This window comes from Clarias gariepinus, chromosome 16 (genome assembly GCF_024256425.1).
Source record: "Clarias gariepinus isolate MV-2021 ecotype Netherlands chromosome 16, CGAR_prim_01v2, whole genome shotgun sequence".
Classification (NCBI taxonomy): domain Eukaryota; kingdom Metazoa; phylum Chordata; class Actinopteri; order Siluriformes; family Clariidae; genus Clarias; species Clarias gariepinus.
In genome coordinates, this window is record NC_071115.1 from 15,512,196 (window position 1) to 15,537,686 (window position 25,491).

Consider the following 25,491-nt stretch of genomic DNA (forward strand, 5'->3'; position numbering starts at 1 on the left):
CTATACATGCAGTACAATGCTTTATTCTTCAAAACCTGTTGAGTCAGAAAGATGTCCACAGTACTCTGGTGTCACCCCCTTAATCCATGCCTGTTTGATTGTTTCCTGAAGATCATACACAAATTTCCCACAGAAGTTCACAATTCATTTAAGAATCCCTGAGTTTTAGGCATTTTGTGTAGAGGCAGAAAATAAAGTCCTACCACTTATTCGTTCTGTCAATTAACTTAAGAAGCTGATTTTGATTAACACAACTCTTCAGCCAGATCTGAATTAATGAGTGACATCACCTGTTTTGTGTACGGTGGGAATTAATACATGGCTTATCTTGTCTTAATACCTTTGGCCACCACTGTGTATCTCTCTCTCGTGTGTGTGTGTGTGTGTGTGACATCAGTCTTAGTGTCATGCTAGCTTGCTAACTTTTAGCTAAACTTTGACTAAACTATCAAAATTACTAGAATATCTAACAATTTACAATTAACACTTTGCAGGTACATGCACTTACCAAAGAACTGTCCTCTGGCCTCTGGCACATCAGAATGGATTCCATTCAGGTTCGACTGCTTTACCTGGATCTCCTGGATGTTTAGTGTTTGAATTTCCCAGCTTGAATTTTGACTTGAGTTCAGTTTTTAGACCTAAATTGAACTTCAAGTTTCACATCTTGTTATGAACTATTGAGAAATTCAGTGGAAATAAATGCAAAAATATTGAAGTCCAATTTTTTTATTCAAATATTTAAATTTAATAAATTGAGCAGTATTTACTATTCAGCCGATTAAATTTTTAAATAAAAATATTAAATAAATAAACTTTTTTATATAAATGATATGATTCAACTCATTATAATGCCAATTTACTTCCATAAATTTTCTTCAAAAACACCTTCAGCAACCAATTTACACAACTACTGTCGAGCTACTCTCTTGATTATTCTATATACTTAGTCAAGAAATAGCATGATTTTTTGCTTGCACTATTTTGGCCTCCCCCACCTTCCTATCCCACCTAAGTATACTTTCTACCTATTCATCTCTCTTTCTCTCTCTCTAGATATATATGATATTCTTACGTTTCATACATTGGAGCGCTTGAATCAACCACAGGACAGAATTTAATTAATCTTTTGCAGTACTTAGATATCTGCCTGAAGGTTACCCTGCGCCATAAATTAAATAAAAATGGTGAGTAAAAGCGATTCAACCGTTATGCAGTTATGAGCCAAATTTGATAATCTACTTTAAAATAAGCTCCTAATAACTTGCACAATGTAGACAAACACTTGCACCAATAAACATTGATTCGAAAAAATTTTAATTTGAAAAACTTACTATTTTTCCTGGGATTAATTAACATTTTCAGTGCAGAAATAACAGCGATGAAGGGGTATTAATGATTTTTAAACGATTTTTAACGTTTTTTTTAAGGCAAAACTTTATCCAATCTACTTTTTTAATTTCTCATCTATGATTCACTCTCTGGCAATAAAAGAAGTACAACTTAGTGAAAACAAAGCACAAGATATTCAACCTTACAAAATGTTATTTCTGTGCATTAACAAGTTATAAGCCATACAGTTCATTTTGTATGCGTATTAAAAGATATGGTGTTTATTAGATACCTAGTCAGTGTAACATTTCAGTGTGTACAGTAGATAGCTGGGAAAAAAATAATTTAACAATACACTTTTTTATTTTTAGATGTCTTATAAATATAATTAAAATACATTTACACTTTAAAATACGTTTAGATGTGTTATCTAATATAAAGCTAAACTTTCTTTAACAGGTTAAAGGATTGTGATGGGACAAATGTCGATATATAAGCTAGCTATTATAGATTTAATATTAATATCAATCTATTCTGCTTTTTGAATGCATTCATTTTTTTAAGTAATTTTTTGAAAGAATCCCACCAAGTCTATATGCCAAAACTGACTTCGAATATCGATTACAAAAAAAAAAACCCAAAGGCAATTGATGTAAATAGCAACTCACTTCATGCTGTATATGATGTATTTTGGGGGTAAACATATGCATTATAAGTACAAATAAGGAATAAAAACAAAATAAATAAAATAAATTTACACAAGTGCTTTTACACTATGAGAAGTACAGGCACGTGCAAATTACACCTGTACTTCAGCATGATTTGAATCAAATATAAAAACTGACTGTACCTAAACACTGAATGGGCTGCTGTTTTTAATGCCGTGTCATCAATGTTATTAGTCTCAGCTATACAGTAAGTCCACTACAAATGACAAATCGAGTTATAAACTTTCGAAGATACGAACAAACATTCGAGCATGTTCAATAGCAGAAGTTAGATCACATGTCCGCCATACATCGGCGCGTGCGTGCAGCATGCATCCTTGAGAAAACTGAGCGAGGTAAAAAGATGGCATTTATTGCTTGTTTTTTTTAACATGAATCATTCAACCATCGACACAATTCTTAAGAGCAGTGTACTGTAATATACTGTGTTAATATCCTAGTACCTAGAGGTTTGATGCAATTACGAATTGGACTTACGAATGAGCCCTTTGGAACGAAACTCATTTGTATGTAGGGGAATAAATGTATATACAATGACAGCTTTGCATTTATCGCCAGATCACAAACCAACTATGTGCATACTGCCATCTGCTGTGTCGAGGAGCTTACAGTAAGTACGCAAGAGTAATCGGGTACAGAACAGTACAGTATTATTAATGTAAAAGTGGGCCAGTAAGAGAGTGGAGGCAGTGTTAAGTAAGCAATTGTGTCTAGTGTAAAAGCAGCCCGGTAAATGAGACTCAGAGAAAGCAAAAGCTTAATTTACAATAATGATAAAGAGCAATTACACATAACATTGATGCATGATATGTTTACAATACATACATATATAATAGACCATATATTTACATGAGAAACGTTAAGTTCACCGCATTTTAAGCTCTCAATACATTCCATTACACTAAAAGCCCCATTTTTACTAATTAAATTAATACAGCATCATCATCTATTTTTTTACCTTCATTTTTTTAATCACCCCAAATATTACTCAATAATACTTAAAGAACAATTTGGAGAAAGAGGGCTGAATAAACTAACAAACAACTGAATTATTTTTATTAAATTGCTAAATTAAAAACCTACGCTACAGGAATGGAATATAATGCTATAAAAGAGTGCTATAAAATTGGTGTTACAGTTAAAATTATTTTAAAAAATGTGTTAACATGGATTGCGAGTAACTCAGTTTGGCAAGACAAGCTAAATTTTAAAATAAATTTTAACTTGGTAAAAGAGCAATTCTTGACATACGAGTAGTATGTGTGTGTCTGCTGAGCGTCACATGATCACATTTTTCCAAGGTTTAACCTTACATTAAAAAGTGCAAGAGTTGAATTGCACAATTAGATTAAAAGTGTATAGCAAAAAGGAAAAAAAAAAAGGACAAAACACTGCCAAGCACATGTACATATGTACAGAAAAGATATCCACAGTATATTAAAAAATCTCCCAAGGCTGAAGATTTATCAGGTTTGATGATTCATGATATCTTCAGTTCCACTGATAACAGAAGGTGGCTCAGGATGCAACAGTTTCCATATAGAAGTTGACATGACATAACTTCCACATGAACAAATCTGGAGGACTGAGAATCTCTGAGACTAATTAGGCTACAGGAATTAAATAGTAGCCAGAAGGCACATGTTATATGATGACATCTTCCATGGTGTTCTTGTTGTGCTGTGCTTCTCTGGTGGTGATTCACCCAGTTTCAGTACCAGAGTCTTACAGAACTCGTGTTTAAAAGTGGTTGCATAGCCGGCGTGGTCTCCTGCACAGAAAGTTTAACTTCATCTTCTCCTATTAACAAAAATCAGAACAGTTCTGCGATTACAAACCTTAAAACCAAGTGAATTCCATTTGTATACTTTCATTTGACCTTACTCATTTGTTAACAGAGGACTACAATAAATTATTGGCCTCTCATGGTCCCTAATATACTGTACAAGTAGAGCTGAATGATACATTACTGTAATAGACATGCTATAAAAGCTGCGATATCAATTTGACACATTGTTAAGGCGATTACAAAAAAAATAAAGTAGCCCCTGTAAAAATATTTTACTTTAATCAGTTTTTTTTTATTGTGATTGTTCTCATTAGTGCCAACTGCATAAAAAACTAAATGTGGAAAAATAAACTTGTAATAAACTTTAATGTTTTCCTCTCTTATATATGAGGTTTTTATGTTAAATATGTTGACCTCCAAAAATTAAGTCTTGATTCTAGAATAATTTACAAAGGTGAGGTCAAACACAAATTCCCCTCTGTTCACAATATACAACACAATAGTGAACATGTATTCTTTACCAGGGTCGGGAACCTATGGCTCGCGAGCCAGATGTGGCTCTTTTGATGGCCGCATCTTGTTCGCAGACAAATCTTTAATTAAAAATAATAATAATGTCAAAAATATAAAACATTCTCATGTATTTCAATCTTCATTAATTTCCTACCACTCATTTTTATGGTTGCGGGTGGATGAAGCCAATCACAGCTGTCCTCCGGGACAACACCAAAATTTTATTGGATAATGTGTAACGTACACAGGTCGTTGTGAGGTTAGGCAGTAAGCTTCCTTCCTTTTAATTAAGTAGTCAGCTAGCTAATTGCAGCAACCCTTTTATCGAAGAAGATGGCTAAAAGAAAAAAAGATGAGGACTATCGAACTTTTCAGCAGAAATGGACAGAGGAATTTGCCTTTGTGGAGAGAGCAGGTTCTGCAGTGTGTCTAATTTGCAATGATAAAATTGCATCGATGGAACGGTCAAATATAAAGCGTCACTTCGACACACACCATACTACATTTGCATCGAAATATCCTGCGGGGGACAGCAGGAAGAAAGCATGTCAAGAGCTACTGTGCAGAGTGCAAGGTAGTCAGCAGCAACTCCGTTTGGACCCAACAAGGTGACTGGAATTCAGCTAGCGTTGCTGGTGCTTTAGCAATTCTGAGAAACGGAAAGCCATTCACCATGGCTTTCGCGGTGTTACGTCCCGTAGTATTTTCGGGTATGCCGCATGTGCTTTGGTGCCTATGTCTTTCAGGTCCTGGGATTGGATATCGCAACTGTCAATCCTTGTTTCCAGCGCGATAGCGATTCCCGGAGGGGATGAGGCAGCCCTAGCCGAGTATAATAACCCAGAAGTGTTTCCAGCAGCCAGAGGCGCGGCTTTTTGTTTCATTCATATATATTGTTGTTATGGTGACGCTATACTTACGGTGTTTTAAATGTTGTGTCTGTGATTTGTGAATGGTGTGTTTTACACTAAGCTCTCTCTACGAGTATTGTTTTGGTCTGACTGCTCCTGGTACGAGTTCTTGGATGTATTTCCATTTGCGGTGTTGAGTCCAGGTTAGTATGCCCTAGGATATACATAAGCAGCACGTAGAGCAAGGGCTAGTTAGTGGGCATCTTACGCCCTGGTTTTGTTTTCGCTTTGTTTATAGGTTAGAGTGACTGCCGCGCATAAGTTAGAAAGTGTTTTGTTTTATTTATTTATTTGATTTAAGCTCTGCTCATGGCTCCCACCGTTGAATGTGTTTTTAAAAAAAAAAGTTTTTATATTTTGTATACATTTTCTGTAAATGTTATTTCTTTCTCTACTTATACTACTGGTATCCACTGTAACCTTAGAGCAACTGGGTGTGTGTTTTGGTGCTTTAAATTATTACAGTTTCCTAAACCTTAGTGTTACTCTCGGGTTTGTCTCATTCCTGTTCATAAGTGACTCCTTAAACTTGTAATCAGTGACGGTCTTCAATATATTAAACTTCCTTTTTTAATTTTTTCTTATGTCGGCTTCCTATCTCCCTTAGACAGCAAAAGCAAACATAACAACTAAATTGGAAACCGTAACAGCGGCTTGTCTGAGCGAAATCCGGACTTTTCTTGAAATGAAAAACACTGAGCATCCTGAGTTAGCTAACACTGCGTGGCTCCTGAAGTTCTACTATCTCGTGGACATGACTGAACATCTGAACCAGCTCAATGTGAAAATGCAAGGCGTTAAAAATACAGTCTTATCCCTTCAACAAGCAGTGTTTGCATTTGAGAACAAGCAAAAACTCTTCGTTCCCGACATTGAAACAGGTCGTTTTCTACACTTTGACAAACTTGGGGAGTTTAAAGATGCATGCACAACAAGTGACCCTGCTCAACATCTTGATCTTCAGCAGCTAGCGGGCTTCACATCTAATCTCCTGCAGTCATTCAAAGCACGCTTTGGAGAATTTTGTGAGCGCCAAGATGAGTTACATCCCCGGTCTATATCAGAGTTTTTAAACCACAAGCTGCTGACCTGAAGGCCTGAGACAAGTGGGTGAATAGGTTCACAACAGCAAGCAGAGCAATTGGGGAGAAAACTTAGGACAAGACTTGCGCTTCCCATCACATACCACACACTGCAGCATGTGAGTATTGCTGTAATGACATGTTTGGCTCTACGTATGAATGTGAGCAGCCTTTCTCACATCTAAAGAACATTAAGACCAACCTACGATCATGTTTAACGTATGGAAGTCTCAACGCCTGCATTAACCTTAGAGACTTATTGTACTTTAAAAGTGTTGGTCTTACATAATATGCAAACATTTACTTGTATTTAGTTTTAAACATGTTGTATGGCTCTCACGGAATTACATTTTAAAATATCTGGCGTTCACGGCTCTCTCAGCCAAAAAGGTTCCCGGCCTCTCTTCTATTCTATAACTCGTGTTTTTCCTCTCTAGTGTGCCGCATGTTATAGCATTTTATGCTATGTTATTGCTATAGCATTTGACAATTAGCATGTCAAAACATTTTAACAAATAAGTGCCTATTAGATATACATACATTGAACTGCCACTTTAAAAGAAACACCTGTGTTTCTCGTTCGTTCAATTATATAATCTGACAATCAGGAAGTAGCAGCGCAACATAAGAATCATTTAATTATGGGTCAAGAGCTTCAGTTACATCAAACTAACATAACATGATGAAAATGTGATCTCAGTGACACTGACAAGTGCAAGTCTGTTGGTGCCAAACAGGATGTAAATATTTTACATGCGGTGTGGTTCAGAGGGCTAAAACACTGAGTTACTGATTGGAAGATCGGCAGTTCAAGCCCTAGCTCCACCAGGTTGCCATTGTTGGGCCCTTGAGTGAGGCCCTTAACCCTAATGGAGTGGGAAATGTTTTTAATAAGAGCAACACCACACTTCAGTAGTAATGTGTAGAGGTTTTAATTCTCAGAGATTTGTTAACTGTTTGAAGCATAATTAATCTATTAATGTGTAATGCAAGAGCTAGCAACTTTCACCATGAAAATCACCAAAACATTTTTGCTAAACTGTAACTAAGAGGACATTTAAACTACAGCGTGGATGTGAAGCACACAAACCCAAAATGAAACCCCTCTTCCTGAGGCCATTTTATATGTAGTGGTCTTCCAGATTCCAGAATTTTTATAACAATTTTTATTAACTATTTATCTAAAAGCCTAACATGCAACAGTGGGACAGTAAATAACTGATAAGGTTTCCTATGCTTCTGTGAAATATGTATTATAGTATACAAACACTTCGTTATGCAGCTATAGGTTATACAAAATGTTCAATGTTTTAGACTGTGATTTTAACCATAACGTTAAAAAAAAGAATTGGTGTTTGTGATTTTAATAGAATATTTACAAGTTTACAAGTACAAACTCACTTAAGTGAGGGTGATACAATAAAAACTAAATATGTAATGGAAACCCATTACACAATGAGTTTGGATATGATTATGCCTTGTATTAGTATTGTACTGCTATTAATCAAGGCTGTCACGCAAATTTTTTTCCACTTATTTAAATAATGTCGATGAGAAAGCACAAACATGCATGTGTATGCACTTAGTCTACTTGGCTGGTTCTATGTAACATTATTCAGTGGATGTTAAGTGAAGTGCATTAGATACAGTAGGTACATTAGTTATCTCTGACTGAGCATAAGAATTACGTTTGTTTCACTTTAAAAACGTTTTCTTTCCCAAAATTTAATATTACTTATTTTCATGTAATTTAATTCAAGAAGTGAAACTTTTCTAGATTCGTTATACAAAGTGAAATATTTCAAACCTTTTAATTAATAAAATCCAGTACTGTACATCAAAATAATAAAATATTTAATTTAAAGTTTGACTAATTTACTTCTCATAAAGTAGTATAAATCCCACCTATTTCTCAGTCTAGATTATTACGTGCAATCATGGTGAAGACTACTGAACTGACAGCCAATATTAAAGCATATTCATAGGCTGACTGGAAGGAAAAGTGTGGTAGGAAAAGATAAGCATCAGAAATAAAAGCAGCCTTAAGGAAAACAATTAAAGCTAAATAAAGAACAAGGGAGAACTCTACAGGATTTAGATGAAAGTCGGTGGATGAAGATTGGACTTCAGGAAGTGGAGTTTAATAGTCACAGGCAGATCACCTCTATGACATACTGCACTGATGCAGTAATGTGTGCTAAAGGAGCCCCAATCATGTACTAAGTGCCTAAATTAACACACTTTTCATAAGCTAGACGTAAGTGTACGGTAAATCCTTTTTTGATTGCTCTAACGAAATATTCTAACATTTTGGGATACTGTATTTTTTCATAAGCTATAAGCTGTGATTATTGAAATTTAAACAAAACAGTTCCTTCTTGCGCTACAGTTACTGTACCTGTTTATTTTATCACAAGAGTGGTGAACTAAGACAGTAAATGACAGCTGTCATGAAAAAATAAAAAGAGCATACTGTTAGTCACACATGCTCTGCAAGAAGCACAGTTTCACAAGCGGGAATGGATTAATCTTTAAAACGGCATGGATTAAAAAAAACAAAACCAACTACTTATACAGTATATCTTGATGGTATGTGTCAATCGGGAAGGCTTCAGGCACCAAACTGAGCATTTAGGTTTTTGGATATGACATGTAGAACCAAAGTCTATTTTTGACGTTAGTTTTACAAATTTGTAAAATTCCCTGCTCATGGAATATGGGAATGATGTCACAAAAATGTACAACTCACAAAATGTGCATGCTTTTATTATTATTATTATTATTATGTTGCATAGGCATGGGTGATCTCATGAATCTGTGCTGTTTCTTTGCCTATGTGACTCTTTCTTTCTTTTTTTTTTTTTTGCCCAGTCATGTTTGTATAGTTGGCTAAAATAAAATGAAATTCAGTTCATCATGTACGCCAAAGAGTGTTTAGATCTTACTCTTCACATATGCATAGATGGAAGGGTGGGTTAGTAGGTTGTATATCAGAAATGTAAAATTAATAGAAATATCAAATAAATATTGTGTTAAGGTTCATATGCATTTGGTGTTTGTTGTATGTAGTAGACCACTTTTGTCCTAGCAAGTAATCCCAGCTTGTTCCACTGGCTACCACTGCAAGTATATTTCAGATTTTGGGAAATACTGGACTTCATCCAGATCCAGTATGGGTTTTCCATGCCTTAATTAATGTTAAAATACGAGAGCCACTCTCTACTGTTTAATTCAATTAATTATTGTATATCATTACTGTGTGTAATTTGGTCAAAAGTATATTTACCTGACTGGCCACAGCCACACATGAGAAATCGGAAGACTGAACATAGCGTGCGTTGAATCCATTTGAACCTAGAACCTGGAACAAAAAATAAGAAAGATAAGTGACGTTCTAAGAAACTCAGCATGCCTGATGAAAATGTATTTCTCTATAACGCAAAAAAACCACAGACTTAACACCTACAAATCCAACGCCCAGAGGGCTCACATGAGCAGGATTTTCAGAACTGTATATTCAGTCTGTGGTTCGGGAGGTAGGCTAGCTACAGTATATAATAAAAGTGCTAGGCTTCTCGTCATGAGTGAAAGAACAGCCAAAGGAACTACGTTAGCATAAAGGCTCATGCATGAACATACTAAAAGAGCATAAAGAATGTGCATTTTCAGTTTGACATTACCAAAGCACACATCTCTCAACCTGCAGGAAACTGTCTTAACTAACGAGGGGGTGGCGTGGGGCGACGGACTCATCTTTAAACAAAATGAGTTGACATGAGCCTTTTTTAAGTGAATCAATCAAGTCTCTCTGTCAGTTCAAACTGATCTTACAAAATCGGTTTCTAAACTGGTATGAAAGTCAAGGTATCGGTATCTGGCATCTGCCCTAAACATAATAAGATAAAGAACTACAGTCCTTGCACCAGGTGAAATTATAACTCTTATACAATTAGACTTATTTGTTATTTATCAACCGGATTATTTTTGAGTTAGAGAGTTGTGGATTTAATAAATCCTCCATTTTGTGTAATTTCTCTGCTAATAGTCATTCAAAGTATAACTAGGCGACATGACAAAACTAATAACTCACAAACAAAAGACATGGCACTCGGGGTTAGTATGTTAAAGCTGTCCGCGTTTTTAAATGCTTTATAATGATAATAATGATAACGCGGAGCGGAGCGGAGCTAAACGCGGATTTTTCGCAGACTTTATTAGAGCACAAAGTCTTCATTAGAGCACAAACACGGTTTATCTCCGCTTCCAGTCCTCTGAAAAGTTTTCACCAAAGATGCAAAGTTGGCGTTCCATCAAAACAAACTGTTATTGATATTCATCAACTTAGTAGATTTGTTTTCACGACTTCGACGCGACTAGTTAAAAGATCCAAAAAGAAAACATGGCCTTTGGGGGATTTCTAATGTCTTAAAGTAATAACAGACAAGACAAATAAACCAAGCTATATAAATGTATATACATTATAACCAGCGTTATTAAATTCCTTTAACATCGATGTTACAGGTCGCAGCTACGGGGATTTCCTGGAAGATCATGGATTTCTGGTCGCGCTCCGTGAGTCAAAAATCAACGAAAATCCCGGCGGCTCGAGATTAAACCAAACAACTAATAACTGGTGCACGGCGTCGTTTCATTATTTACCGCAGCGATATGACTCCATAACGATCTTTTCTTTCCTCGAATCAATCGGGTTAAAGTCACCGCTGTCCGACGGGCTCCCTGATCCTTTCCTTCTAACTCGCGCGCAAGTTTTCGCGTTGAAGGGGACGGACCCAATGGAATGACGTAACGTAGCGTCAGAGAAGTAACCAGTAGGATAGAGCTCCAGAGTTTCTGCATGGCCGCAAGTTTTTTTTTTTTTTTAACTCTTTACAGTTAAATAAACAACATTAAAAAAGGTCAAAGAAGTAGAAGATGAAGCCAGGGTATAGTAAAACAAAGACAAAGTGGAGATTCTATAAGATGACACAAAATGAAGAATACAAGAAAACTGTTTTATCGTTTTAGACTTTAAAGAGTCTTGTAGAGTTTCTATCAGGGGCGGACTGGCCCTGGACTTCCTGGCTCATTAATGTGGAGATTTATTTATATCACAACTTACTAGTATAAAAATATAACGCAATACAGAAATAAATGCTTTTTAAGTATCACTGAACATATATCGGGTCATATTTGTAAAAAATCACAGCAGGTCAGTGATGATAAACCAGTGCCTAATGATGACCAACACCTCTCCCCTGATCTACCTGAGTGAAAACGATGCCAATCAAACTGTACAGGTAATCTGGAATAAAATCAGTAGCAGCATCAGCTCATGCTAGTAATTATTATTGTAGTCAATATTGATTCAAAATAATATTTTCCCAGCCTTATTTTCAATTAATATTGTCTACAATAATAATTAAAATGAGTACCTAGTTTACTAGCCCGAGCTAATGCTGGGAGAGGTGTTGGTCAACATCATCACTGACCCTGAGGCTGCTGGATCCAGACTCTCTGTCCCTGACCATGTAATGTTAGAGCTGTCAGAGCCTGCGGAACTGTAATTTCCCCTCACGCCAAAGGCAGAATCTGTTACTTTGAAGAATTTCACAGCATCTGCTTTTAAAGCTTTTTCTTCTTGTCGCATAAATTTTCAGCTCCATCTTTCCTTTTTTTCAATAAGCATCCGTGGTAATTTTTCATTCTTTGCTGTATCGAGAAACCACTCATTTCTGTTTTCTGGAACCACTGGTTTCTATGTACCTGTCTAGAACAATTTACCTCAATGTCTGACTTACATTTCCTTAAAAAAAAAAAGGCTTTGGGCGGATAACATTGGTAAATTAATTTGTATGTTACTTCTTTTACTTTATTCGTTAAAAGATACTTTTGAGGCAAAGACCCTACTTCCTCCCAGGGTAAATTCTCTACAATACTATTTTAATATGATATTACATAAGGAATTGTAATGACCTCTCTCTAGAAGAGTGTTTTGATTTTATACTTTTCCCCTGTTGCTCTATAGAAAACCAAACGCTTCAAAACCACTGTGTCAGTAAGTTTCAAAGAATAAGAGCATGGCCAAGAAAATGTAGAGCCTTGTTACAATAAAGTCACCCCAGAGGGTATGGCATGGCTGCTAACAAGTATTTACTCCAACATTCGTCTGGAAAAATAGCTCACTGCTACTTATTGATATTTGCCTTTAGTTTAGGGACATCTATCCTTCTTTCTCCCACTCTCTACTTTTCTTACTTCCTCTCTATCTCAAACTTTATAGCTATTAGGTAGTAGACATGCATTCCGCTTGCTCCTACTAAGGCAAACCAAGTATTTTATGAATTATACTTACCTTCAAGCAAAAGCATAAGAGGTTCTCAATTGATCATCAATTCTGTTTTTCCCTTTTAAATAGATTAAATACAAAGCGTAAAATCCAAAGTGAGTTGAATATTTTTCACTCCAGAGACACATCTTCAGCACCCGAAACTCACAAAATAAAATACAGTAAATTAAATCTTTTTTTTAATGTAATGTAAACTAATTATAACATTTTGCCCAAATTTAGCAAAACATTAGATGCTCCACATTCGCTGTACATTGGCTCACTGCAGCTTCTCGCGCGTAGATTTCCCGCGTAAATGACGTAAAACGGAAGCACGTTCATGTGGCGTCCGCCCAGCTGTTTCAGTAGGTCTATGAACAATGATGAAAAAACGAACAATTGTTTATTCAAACATTGAATAAACTGTCAAATGTTCAAAGTTATTTTTTCCCTTTAAAGTGTACAGTTTTATTGCATTTAAGTAGATTTTTTAGCTTAATGCTCTACTGAGTGTCCAGCTTTTAAACAAATGAAATAAAGTCCACTTCATTTCACGAAATATATATACTTCATTTCATTTTGAAATCCATAGGACTTATGTTCATTTGGTTGGGAGCTTATGTGAATACAAGATGAACGTGTGAAAAAACAGGACTTAAAGAAGCACTTGAAGGCAGCACCAGAGGCCACGCCTACGTCTCGCTTTGATTGGTCTATTTCGTTACACCCACAGTGACAGTGCGAGGGCGCGTACTACCCGTACTACACTGATGTGTTTAACACAGTGAGGCGGTTGTTGTGTGTACTAGTTAGTAGGTTAGTGCGCTGTTCGACGTCGTTGCAACACGTCCCTCTCGGCTTTGACGGAAAGCGCCATGTCACTTTGCAAAATCGGTGCCCAACTCAAAACTTCTTTGAGGGAAATTCTGAAGAGCCAGAATGTAATTTCGACTCGAGCTTATTCCGCGGTCGCGCAGGCGCGGTCGGTGCTGGAGGGCGAGCTGGAGACGATCCGCGCCGCTGGGACCTGGAAAGGGGAGAGAATAATTACCTCCAGCCAGGGACCGCATATCAATGTGGACGGCACTCGTGGCGGTGAGCGGAGGATTTTAGTGATTCTTATACTTTACACGAGATATTGCACTGACATATGTTGAGCAATTGCCACAAAAAAAAAAAATAATCAGGAAGTTAAATTATGTTTACTTGCATTTCACAAGCGCAAAGTAACTCTCTGAGTGGAATAACTCTCTATTATATTAAACCAACATTCATATGAACATTCAGCCCATTAAACATGAATTGCTTTGTTACAGTGTGTAATTATTTCACTGGCAAACGGCAAGAAACTTTGTCCACTAAGTTAAGCTAAATGAACGTTAATTAGCTAAATTAAGACTTCAACACCACAATTAAACACAATAGTTTAAGGAACAAGTTTGTGTAAAAATGAATAAATAGTGACCAGTGCAATGTTTTTCCCAGCTAAAAAGGACTTTTTGGTGTGAATGGCAATTTTGAACACCCCCACTGTGGATCATACCATCTCTTAGTTTTTGGAAGAAAAACAAGGATCTCTTAGCTTGGCTTTGTTACATCACCTGTAATTTTGTGTGAACAAGTGAAACAGCTTATTAAAATGTTATTGCTTACTTCTCACTATGTTTAAAGTTAGGTTGTTGTGATGTTTATTACGGTACCATAAACAAAGGCTATGCTCCAAATCGATGCTGCATGTATTTAGTGTATAAGACAAGATTGTATATGCCAGTTTATGCCACTTTGCCTTTTAGCTACACATAATTTTTTAACAGATTTGTGTGTCTAAGATCCACAATGGTACTAATAAAAACACAAACAAAGCTTAGCTTTCTCATTTGTCTCTATATACATTTTAGATATATTGAACTTCTGTGCCAATAACTACTTGGGGCTGTCCAGTCATCCAGAGGTCATTAAGTCCGGAATTGAAGCGCTGCAGAAATATGGAGCTGGTCTGAGTTCCGTCAGGTTCATTTGTGGGACACAGGTGAAGAAAAAGCTCATTACAAATAAATGAAACGGTGACTTTTGTGACCAGACATTTATTTTTGATTATTTAAACCCAGGATATTCATAAGCAGTTGGAGCAGAAGCTAGCTCAGTTTCATGAAAGAGAAGACTGCATCCTGTATGCAAGCTGTTTTGATGCCAATGCTGGTCTCTTTGAGGTATTTCTACTATTTAAAGCATTTTGTTACCATAAGAATATGTGTGCTCTGTCCTATTCTCTTGTTTCTATTGTCATCTTAAAGGCTTAGCCGGCGTTCCTGGAAATAAAATTTATTTGAGGCATATTTAAAATATTATGAAATAAAATATTATGCACAACACAATTATGTAACATGTTCTGCACATCCAAATGCATCACCTACTGCACTGCACACATCGGCAGAAGCGAGGTTGAGTGCGCTAGGGTCTCAGTCTCCCCCAGAGGTGTGGGTTTGAGTCCAATTTTTAACAGACCATCAATATTCTTTGGCAGTGGTAAGGCTCTGGGTTTCTGCTTGGAAGGTCAGCTGTTCAAGCCCCAGGTCCACCAAACTGCCACCTTAAACAAGGCCCTTAACCCTGTTTGCTCTTGATGTGCTTTTTCACGGTTGACTTTTTGCTATAACCCCTGCTACAAAAGAATTTCATTCTGATGTAAATAATATGCAAAAAAATAAAAGTTGTATGTATGTTTTATTATCTTGCTGACAGTCAAAAAGTTAAGCTTATCAATTAAATCAAATGTATTAGGACTGAAATGACGCCTAAATGTGCAGGGCAAGGTGTCCTTCAGTACCACGGTTGGAACCACTGTTCTAGTACAACATGTACAGTATGCAACCTGGCAAATCAATTAAAATGCATATAAATTTAGCATACCACAGCTTATTGATAAAATGCCAGCCAATAGCCTGCAAATTACATGTGCACTACATGATGTTCCTTCTTTGTGCAACCAAAATATGGAACTGGGGAGTAAATCAAAGCTCTCACTTTGGCAGTGGGCTTGCTAACACAGTATATTATATGCATATTTCAAATTAATCTTTTTAATTCATGTGAAATCTTATTAAATGTAACATTAAAATGTGTCATGATTGTAGGTTCTGCTGGGCCCGGATGATGCCGTGTTATCTGATGAACTGAACCATGCCTCAATCATTGATGGAATTCGACTGTGTCGGGCACAAAGGTTCCGCTACAAGCACATGAACCTGGATGATTTGGAGGAAAAGCTGAAAGAGTCCCAGGTAGACACATGTGATTATACTCAGTAGCCATGCACTAGCTAGGCTAGGCTAACACCCTGACAAATATCTTAAGAAAAGAGGATATCCATCCTGCCAGGTTGGCATAGCTGTCATGTTGGAATGGGCTGAATGCAGCTCAGAATTAGCATCTGTGGTCCCCTGTTGTGCAAAACCAAGCTGGCCATAGTTTTCTATGCTTCATTTTTTAGCTTTTGTTGTTTAAAAAACCTTTAAGTTTTTAACATGGAATTAATCTGCATTAAAACCTGATCAAATAAGGAACATTTAAAAAAAATACTGTATATTAAACTGCAATAAATCCTGCATTTTATATTTTCTCAGGTTATCTTTGTGTAATATAAAAATTTGTTTGGTAATCTCAATCAAATAAAAAAATCAGGAAGGGGAAAATACTTTTTCACAGCACTGCATGTCTTATTTTTTAAATATAGTCCTGCCGCCTCAGGCTGGTGGTAACTGATGGAGTGTTCTCTATGGATGGTGATGTCGCTCCGCTGGTGGGTATCTGTGATCTTGCTGAGCAGTATGGAGCGTTGGTCTTTATCGACGAATGCCATGCAACAGGTTTCTTGGGTTCTCGTGGACGGTGAGTAGAAGACGTTACATAAAATCATCTCCCATGTACTGTATAAAATTAATATTCTTCATACAAAAACTTGTTTGTGTTGTGGTAGAAATTTATTAAAAAGATCAATCATCAGAGTGCTATCTGAGTAGAAAGAAAAAAATAGGAAACCGGTGCAACAGGTCAGAATTGGAAGAGCATCATCCCTTCTTTTTTTTTCTTTTTTTTTTATATAGGATTATTTTGTATGACAAAGCATATGAGTCATTCTACAAAAAAGGTGTCACTTATTTTTGCTGATACAAAATCATTTAAATTAACATAACAGATACATAAATTTTGTATTTTCAGAAAATATATTATGTACTTTCAATCATGAAATACACTTTCTTACTTTATTAATTTTATTTTTTTAATCATTTTCTATTGTTATCGTTTCTACTGTTGTACTTTTCCTCAGTTACATAAGACATAGGACTGTATATAGAGTCTGAGTAAATGCTTTTACTGTGGTTTTTACTGATATTAAAACTGTATTTTTTAAACCATCACACCACATTAAAAACATGCGAATTTATTTAAAATTCATTCATTTATTTATAAGTAATTTTGGTCTTATCATTCATCTACTCTGCCTAACTAAATGTCCAAGTGTTCTCTGTAATGAGAAAAAAAAAGTAGAATGTTAGGATAATAGGTAACACCAGTGTGTTAGTGTCAAAACATATTCATTGTTTAATTAAATGTTAAAAAAAATATTAAGCTCTACTTTTTGTGGATTCATAAAGATTAATAGTAAGCTTTTCTGTAGAATGACCCATAGTTTGACCCTTTCTCTGACTTCCATTTTACTTCCCAGGCAGATAATCTTCAAAATCTTCTTTGTCTTGCATAAACACACATTAATTTCTTTTCTTATCACACCCACACCCACACCCACCCACCCACCCACTCAGAAAGGCCCAATTAATAATTTTCATCATAATTCCCCCGTTTTGTCATAACACAACATAAAAAAAAATATGAAAATAATCAGTCAAAAAATGAAACATGGAATGAATATACATCTACTGTGTATTTGTAAAGAACAAACTCCTCCATCTTTATGCATTTAGAATATAAAGGTTAAGCTACTACACTAAGCTTACATATAAAACATTTGTTTAATACGTGTCACTTATACATATGTTGTTGTGATATGAGTTGGCAGCTGGCATTGGGCTTCAAAAGTTGCTAGTGTTATTGAATCATGCTTTGTGTAATATGCTGAGTGAGCACCGAGGAAGACCTGCACTCACAGAATGAGCAGCTAAATGAAACTACAATGAGTAAAAAAAGTCTGTAATGTTTTTATGATGCCTCATCAACCATTTAACTAAACTCATCTGTGAACCTTCACTCTTTTTGACATTTATTGGGGGTTTAAGATAAAGTTCTACCTAATTCCACATGCTCATGCTCTAGTTGTTGTTTTTCTTTTTCGAGTTGTTCTCTGTCATCTGGTCTGGCTCTAGCACCTGCTTACAGTGGCTGGCATTCAAATAGACTTAAATTTGCCCATTGTCTTGTGCTAGTCCTAATGTGCAATAGCTTTATGGGACAGGTTTTGTCCAGGACAGACTAGTCTTTGCACAACACTTTTCTCTTTACACTGATCGTCCACTAGCTGGATGGTATACACAATGCTGTCTTAAGTCAATTCCTATATATTCACCTACTTGTTATAGTGATTAACAAATGGGGTTCCATGGTCACTACTATTATTTTTTTTTTTTTTTCTTTTTTTTTTTTTGGAATTCCCCATCGTGGAATGATTTCTGTCAGTAATGCTTTTGCTACTGCACTGACATCTTGTTTTGTTGGAAAAGCCTCTACACATTTCGAGAACATCAACTACAACTAAATGGTAGCGCTTCCCTTTACTTGATGTTAACTCGATGAAATCCAAGTCTTTGTGGAAGTGGATGCACACTTTGACAGGTGTTGACACCTCTACCTACCTTACATTTTTGGGAGTAGGTAGCCAAACCCTTTGTGAACAAATGCCTAAGGATACTGTTATACATCCTACCTTTTGACACATGGTCTCAAATGTGCATTAACTTGGCATAGGCATACAAAAATAATTTCTTGGGTAAACAAGTTTACTTATTGGGCCCATACCATACCCCTTTTTTTTTTACCACATAGCTCGCCTTCCTCCATGCTGGTCTCTCCTCAGTGGTAGAGAAGTAATGACCTGTAAATCTAGGTGATCTGCTGTGAGTTAGTACGTTTTAAGCAAGTTCTGTTTATTAGTTAGTAGACATTAAGCTGCTGCTTTAAGTGCTGGATCTGCTTCCTCATTTCCTTGTGAAATAGAATCTTTGTGTTTTGTGTGTGGAACAGATTTTCACTTTTCACCCAGTGGACACTACCCAATTTACAGTAGACGCATGCTATAATCCTTCATGTAAGCACTGTAACTGACAATTGGGTTGGTGGGGATTTTTCAGTCACAAAAACTAGCCCTTTGTACTCACTTTCCTAAACTTCTTCCAAAGACAGTGAATATGTGGCGTGTGAAAATGCGTTCTTTATTGTCAAAGGATGTGATATTCCTGACCTAGTGTTCACCCTGGGCAAGTCTCATTCTACTGCACAAGTGTGTTGAGCAGAACTCTTGAGCAGAAGCTCATCTGCTTTCACCCACTTTCTGAGTCATTCTTTTTCTTACTCATTATTTCTATATTAGTGGCTGATCATTGTATTCTGCATGAATCAATCAACGCTTAAATTCTATCTTGTGCACATGCAATAGCATTTGGAGTGTTTGCTGAAATAAAGTGTTGCCTCAATATATATTTATTTCTCTATGTCATCTCTGGGCTCTACAGTTTTTCTTTGTAGACAACTACTTTGTGCACTTCATAGAAAGTACCGAGATATATTTTGTGTATTGCCATTCAGTCTAAAAATACAGAAATATAATTTTTTGAAGTATATCACTTACCTCAACAGTGTTGACTATGCAGACTGTTTAAATGTTTGTTTTTGATATGCTATATAAATATAAAACTAACCCTAGTTAGTTGCTAGTGTTATTGAATCATGCTTTGTGTAATATGCTGAGTGAGCACCGAGGAAGACCTGCACTCACAGAATGAGCAGCTAAATGACACTACAATGAGTAAAAAAGTCTGTAATGTTATTATGATGCCTCATCAACCAACTAACTAAACTCATCTGTGAACCTTTACCCTTTTTGACATTTATTGGGGGTTTTAGATAAAGTTCTACCTAATTCCACATGCTCATGCTCTAGTTGTTGTTTTTCTTTTTCGAGTTGTTCTCTGTCATCTGGTCTGGCTCTAGCACCTGCTTACAGTGGCTGGTATTCAAATAGACTTAAATTTGCCCATTGTCTTGTGCTAGTCCTAATGTGCAATAGCTTTATGGGACAGGTTTTGTCCAGGACAGACTAGTCTTTGCACAACACTTTTCTCTTTACACTGATCGTCCACTAGCTGGATGGTATACACAATGCTGTCTTAAGTCAATTCCTATATATTCACCTACTTGTTATAGTGATTAACAAATGGGGTTCCATGGTCACTACTATTTTTTTTATTTATTTTGGAATTCCCCATCGTGAAATGATTTCTGTCAGTAATGCTTTTGCTACTGCACTGACATCTTGTTTTGTTGGAAAAGCCTCTACACATTTCGAGAACATCAACTACAACTAACTGGTAGCGCTTCCCTTTACTTGATGTTAACTCGATGAAATCCAAATCTTTGTGGAAGTGGATGCACACTTTGACAGGTGTTGACACCTCTACCTACTTTGTTTGTGGCATAAATGACACACTTTTGACAACATTTTTGGGGGTAGGTAGCCAAGCCCTTTGTGAACAAATGCCTAAGGATACTGTTATACATCCTACCTTTTGACACATGGTCTCAAAAGTGCATTAACTTGGCATAGTACAAAAATAATTTCTTGGGTAAACAAGTTTACTTATTGGGCCCATACCATACCCCTTTTTTCACCACACAGCTCGCCTTCCTCCATGCTGGTCTCTCCTCAGGGGTAGAGAAGTAATGACCTGTAAATCTAGGTGATCTGCTGTGAGTTAGTACGTTTTAAGCAAGTTCTGTTTATTAGTTAGTAGACATTAAGCTGCTGCTTTAAGTGCTGGATCTGCTTCCTCATTTCCTTGTGAAATAGAATCTTTGTGTTTTGTGTGTGAAACAGATTTTCACTTTTCACCCAGTGGTCACTACCCAATTTACAGTAGACGCATGCTATAATCCTTCATGTAAGCACTGTAACTGACAATTGGGTTGGTGGTGATTTTTCAGTCACAAAAACTAGCCCTTTGTACTCACTTTCCTAAACTTCTTCCAAAAACAGTGAATATGTGGCGTGTGAAAATGCGTTCTTTATTGTCAAAGAATGTGATATTCCTGACCTAGTGTTCACCCTGGGCAAGTCTCATTCTACTGCACAAGTGTGTTGAGCAGAACTCTTGAGCAGATGCTCAACTGCTTTCACCCACTTTCTGAGTCATTCTTTTTCTTACTCACTATCAGGCTGTCCTCATAGTGATGCAGTGGAGATAAAGTGAGATCATTTCTTTTGGTCCCGTTTGCACATTGCAATTTTGGTCATGTCCATTTTTACTGGAAAGGCAGCCGTGCAGGCCTTAGTCAGTTTGGTGATGAACGTTTTACACGTATGAATCAGCGGAGAGGATGTCTCATGTGAATGGATGTAAGTATGTATCCAATGATGTAAACATTAAAGCACTTTTTGTAAGTCGCTCTGGATAAGAGCGTCTGCCAAATGCCTAAATGTAAATGCCTAAATGTTCTTATCCGGCCATGTGACTCTAACACGAGTACAGTCTACTCCCAGCTTTCTGCCCAGAAGATGGGCGATTTGAGTGTCGTAGGACAGAACTCTGAACAGAATCTGTATAAGACCTTGCTGAACTTTAACTCTGCAAACTTGGTCACTGCTGCCATTTTGACGTCTTTTTAGTATTCTTTTACGCCCGGAGTCCTGTACGTCTAGCTTGTCAGCTGTGATGCTAGATTTATCTCAAATCACTGCCAAAAAGGTTTTCAATAAATTATCTACCAAAGAACATTGGTACATGAGAATCTGTACTGGTTCCAGACCATAAATAGGACCAAGTCTAAGTCTGCCTTTTTGGAAATGGTTAGACAAGAATACCACACAAATATCCAATCCAAATGTCTACTCACCTTCTATAAGTTCTTTATGATTCCGATGCTGTGTTGATTTTTTTCCCATGTTCTCTCCCACTATATGTTAAATTTTTTTGAAGAGGCCAAGACAAATGCTCCAGGATGTGCATCCTCAAGTCTCTCAGAGCAGAATCCCACTTCTTGACACCAAGAAATTTGGTGGCATATTTCATACTTTTGTCCTGACTCCCCTTTCGCAGAAACCTTCCTTGTCTTGCATGAACATAAACTCACACTCCCAAAGTCAATCCTAAAACTAAAATCCTTTCCTTATCATACACACAGGAAGGCACAATGAACATTTCCCATCACAGTGTGTGGTGCATATATCAAAATTTTTGTTTAATATCTTAGGTAATGAAATGATAGGAAAGTTTTCTCTCTGTGCATGTCAGTCTCATACTGTGCATATTGCTTATTGTAATGACTCTTAGAATTATATGTTTTACCTAGAGGTACTGATGAGCTGTTGGGAGTGATGGATAAGGTGCACATAGTGAATTCCACTCTTGGAAAAGCTCTTGGAGGTGCAGCCGGTAAGTGTTGCTACAACTTTGAGTTAATTCGCACATAAATTGTGCATTTTGAGTACGAAAGTTGTTTGGGTTAGTACCTTATAAATCTATTTATATATGATTTCAAAGTAGAAAAAATAGGCAAGCGTATGGATTTGAGTAACTCTGACAAGGACCAAATTTTAAAGGCTACGTTATTTGGTCAGAGCAACTCTAAAACTACAGCTCTTGTTATGATGCTCTAATTGATGATAATGCATTAACTAGCAACTCCATATTGCCTCCCTAATCTAAAATGAATCTTAAAAATGCCTATACATCGTGACATAGTAAACGATAGTTTGTTTTTGTGACATTGTGACACTAACACCACCAGGTGAATTGAACAACATTAATCACCAACTATACACCAGCAAACTGGCGGCAGGGTCATGGACCCTGTGCACCACAGCCCGCCATCCACAGGGCCCAGTAGGCAAAGAAAGACATACCCAAGGCTGTCAAAACCCAACCTCCATCCTCCCAAGATCTCAGTCCAAATGAGACAAATAACTCCAGTCCACAAAGGCTCCACATTCTGGCACAGCACAATGAAACCTTGGTGGTTTTTATATTAGTGGCTGATCATTGTATTCTGCATGAATCAATCAACGCTTAAATTCTATCTTGTGCACATGCAATAGCATTTGGAGTGTTTGCTGAAATAAAGTGTTGCCTCAATATATATTTATTTCTCTATGTCATCTCTGGGCTCTACAGTTTTCCTTTGTGGACAACTACTTTGTAGACTTCATAGAAAGTACAGAGATATATTTTGTGTATCGCCATTCAGTCTAAAAATACAGAAATATAATTTTTTGGAGTATATCACTTACCTCAACAGTGTTGACTATGCAGACTGTTTAAATGTTTGTTTTTGATATGCTATATAAATATAAAACTAACCCTAAAGGTGTCCTTCATTCTTTCAGGTGGTTACACTGTTGGACCAAAACCTTTAATTGACCTACTCAGGCAGCGCTCTCGTCCTTACCTCTTTTCCAACTCTCTACCCCCTCCGGTGGTGGGCTCTGCTACTCGTGCAGTGGAACTACTGCTGGCATCTAATGAAATTGCACAGAGCATGGCTGCCAAAACCATGAGGTAGGAGTTTACTGTAGGAATAAATGGTAGGGCAGTAGCTCTGCTGGGAGAGTTGCACAGGCTAGGGTGTATCTCATAGTGGTAGAAAGATAAGCATTCTGAAAAACAGCCATGTACCTGTTACATAATGATCCCTAAGCTGATCAAACAATGAGACATTTTACTTCAAATGTTCTTGTGTCAAATTGTTTAGTCCCATTGCGGAGTTTCTGTAACACGTTTTACCAATGTAAATGAAAATATGTCTCTGATTATTTCCACAAGGTTTAGAAACAAGATGACACAGGCTGGATTCACCATTGCAGGCACAGCTCATCCAATCTGCCCTGTGATGCTGGGAGATGCTCGTCTGGCTTCCATTATGGCTGATGACATGCTGAAACTGGGTAAGAACTCAGTCAAATTTAACAGCTTTCTGTAATTTTATTGTGACTTTTTATTTTAAAATTGTAATGTAGAATGTTATAATTGCCAATTAATTACTGATTATTTAACAAAAATACTAAAATATAAATAAAAATATGTGACTGTATGATGGGCCTAAAAAAAGTAAGTCACATTGTTCATCTAAACCAGTATTTTTTTTTTTTTTTTTTTTCTTTAATTTTTTTTATCAGGTGTATATGTGATTGGATTCTCCTATCCCGTGGTTCCCAAAGGAAAAGCTCGTATCCGGGTTCAGATCTCGGCTGCACACACTGAGTCAGACATCGATCGTGCCGTAGACGCCTTCATACAGACTGGCCGAAAGCATGGAGTCATATCTTAATGTTATCTCAACCATCAGTAGCTGAGCTAAATACCTATAACAACTTGACAAAAGAGCAGCTTAATGGAACTAGACTGTTACAATAAGACTTAACATACTGTAGCCTGATTCTGCTAAGATGCATGGGGTGAAAATGAATGAGATTGCAGTAATAAATACTTCGCACAAAATTTTTTCTGCCCTTTTTGTCTTTTTTGTAATATTGTGTATATAATAAACAAAAACCAGAGTAAACCAACTATCCAACACCTGCGAGAATTAGACACATTTGTAGCCATTGTCTATAGTGAATACTATAGACTAGTAAATAAGTCACATTTACTCAAAGTGAATATTTATTCGTTTACATTTAGGCATTTAGCAGACGCTCTTATCCAGAGCGACTTTAAAAAGTGTTTTTTATTTAAAGTTGTCATTTACATTTTTCCCTATATTCCATTTAGCAATTTGTTGGATTAAGAATCAAAACAGTTGATTAAGTGAACAGCTGATTTCTAAGATGTGTGCTAGGGAAATATATAATGTAGCTGGATGATTTTATTTTAATATTAAGCTATCAATGACCAGTGGTTGCAGTTACTTTATTATTTAATTATTAATGAATTGTCCAGTGGCATCAAATAAGCGGTCATTGCTTGTAAGGTATACATAACGGAGCATACCAAGCTGCAACCTGTGGGTGCACATAACCTTTACTATGAACAAGTTGAAAATGCTGTTCAACCAACAATGCATGTCTTTGGACTTTGGGGGAAATCAGAGTTCATATCAGAGATAATCAGTATAAAATGCATTGGCTGCCCTGCAAACATAAAGATTCAGTGAGTTCCTCTGTCTCAGGATGACTTTTTTAACTAAGCAACTAAGCTCGCTATAGGACAAAATCAACTTAAACGTCTAAATAAATGCTTAAAACGTGCTTCCAAATGTAAGCCTCACTGCTACCACAGAGTGCGCCATTTTATGCCTTAAACCTTTCGTTTTCGTTTTCTTTGTTGTTTTTTGGCAGCAGGGGTTAAACCGCTCTTCTATTTTATGGGAGCTGCCGAACAACGTAAAGGTGCATCACCGCCACCTACTGGAGTGAAGCGTGGATCAGGATTCTAATTAATCTAGTAGAGGAAAGTAGAGGAAATCATGCATCAGCATATTTTGGACAGTATAACATGACATGATGTACAGTCTACTCTTGTCCACATTATATACACTGTATATATTGTATATAATTTCTTGTTTTGTTTTCCTATTTTTAAATAATGTA

General features: G+C 36.6%; 1 protein-coding gene and 1 long non-coding RNA gene across 2 annotated transcripts; one reads left to right on the forward strand and one right to left on the reverse strand.

The window, feature by feature from the left end:
- Positions 1–1,365: 1,365 nt before the first annotated feature.
- Positions 1,366–12,970, reverse strand: LOC128544764 (uncharacterized). The gene is made up of 3 exons (XR_008365816.1): positions 12,708–12,970; positions 9,642–9,716; positions 1,366–3,860 (listed from the first exon to the last, which is right to left on the reverse strand). It is a non-coding gene; the product is annotated as an uncharacterized LOC128544764 (long non-coding RNA).
- Positions 12,971–13,462: 492 nt separating this feature from the next.
- On the forward strand, positions 13,463–24,400 carry gcat (glycine C-acetyltransferase). Its single transcript, XM_053515051.1, has 9 exons — positions 13,463–13,775; positions 14,579–14,709; positions 14,789–14,890; positions 15,815–15,961; positions 16,414–16,568; positions 22,257–22,339; positions 23,290–23,461; positions 23,726–23,847; positions 24,079–24,400. The coding sequence occupies exons 1-9, from the start codon at positions 13,556–13,558 to the stop codon at positions 24,228–24,230; spliced, it is 1,284 nt and encodes a 427-aa protein (XP_053371026.1). The 5' UTR covers positions 13,463–13,555; the 3' UTR covers positions 24,231–24,400.
- Positions 24,401–25,491: the final 1,091 nt, after the last annotated feature.

What these genes read in the sequence shown, in the direction of transcription:
- gcat (XM_053515051.1), top strand. Translation starts at nt 13,556, where the DNA reads ATGTCACTTTGCAAAATCGGTGCCCAACTCAAAACTTCTTTGAGGGAA. An exon ending in AAAAGCTGAAAGAGTCCCAG is followed by an intron (nt 15,962 to 16,413) that starts GTAGACACATGT and finishes TTTTAAATATAG; the next exon opens with TCCTGCCGCCTCAGGCTGGT. An exon ending in ATGGCTGCCAAAACCATGAG is followed by an intron (nt 23,462 to 23,725) that starts GTAGGAGTTTAC and finishes TATTTCCACAAG; the next exon opens with GTTTAGAAACAAGATGACAC.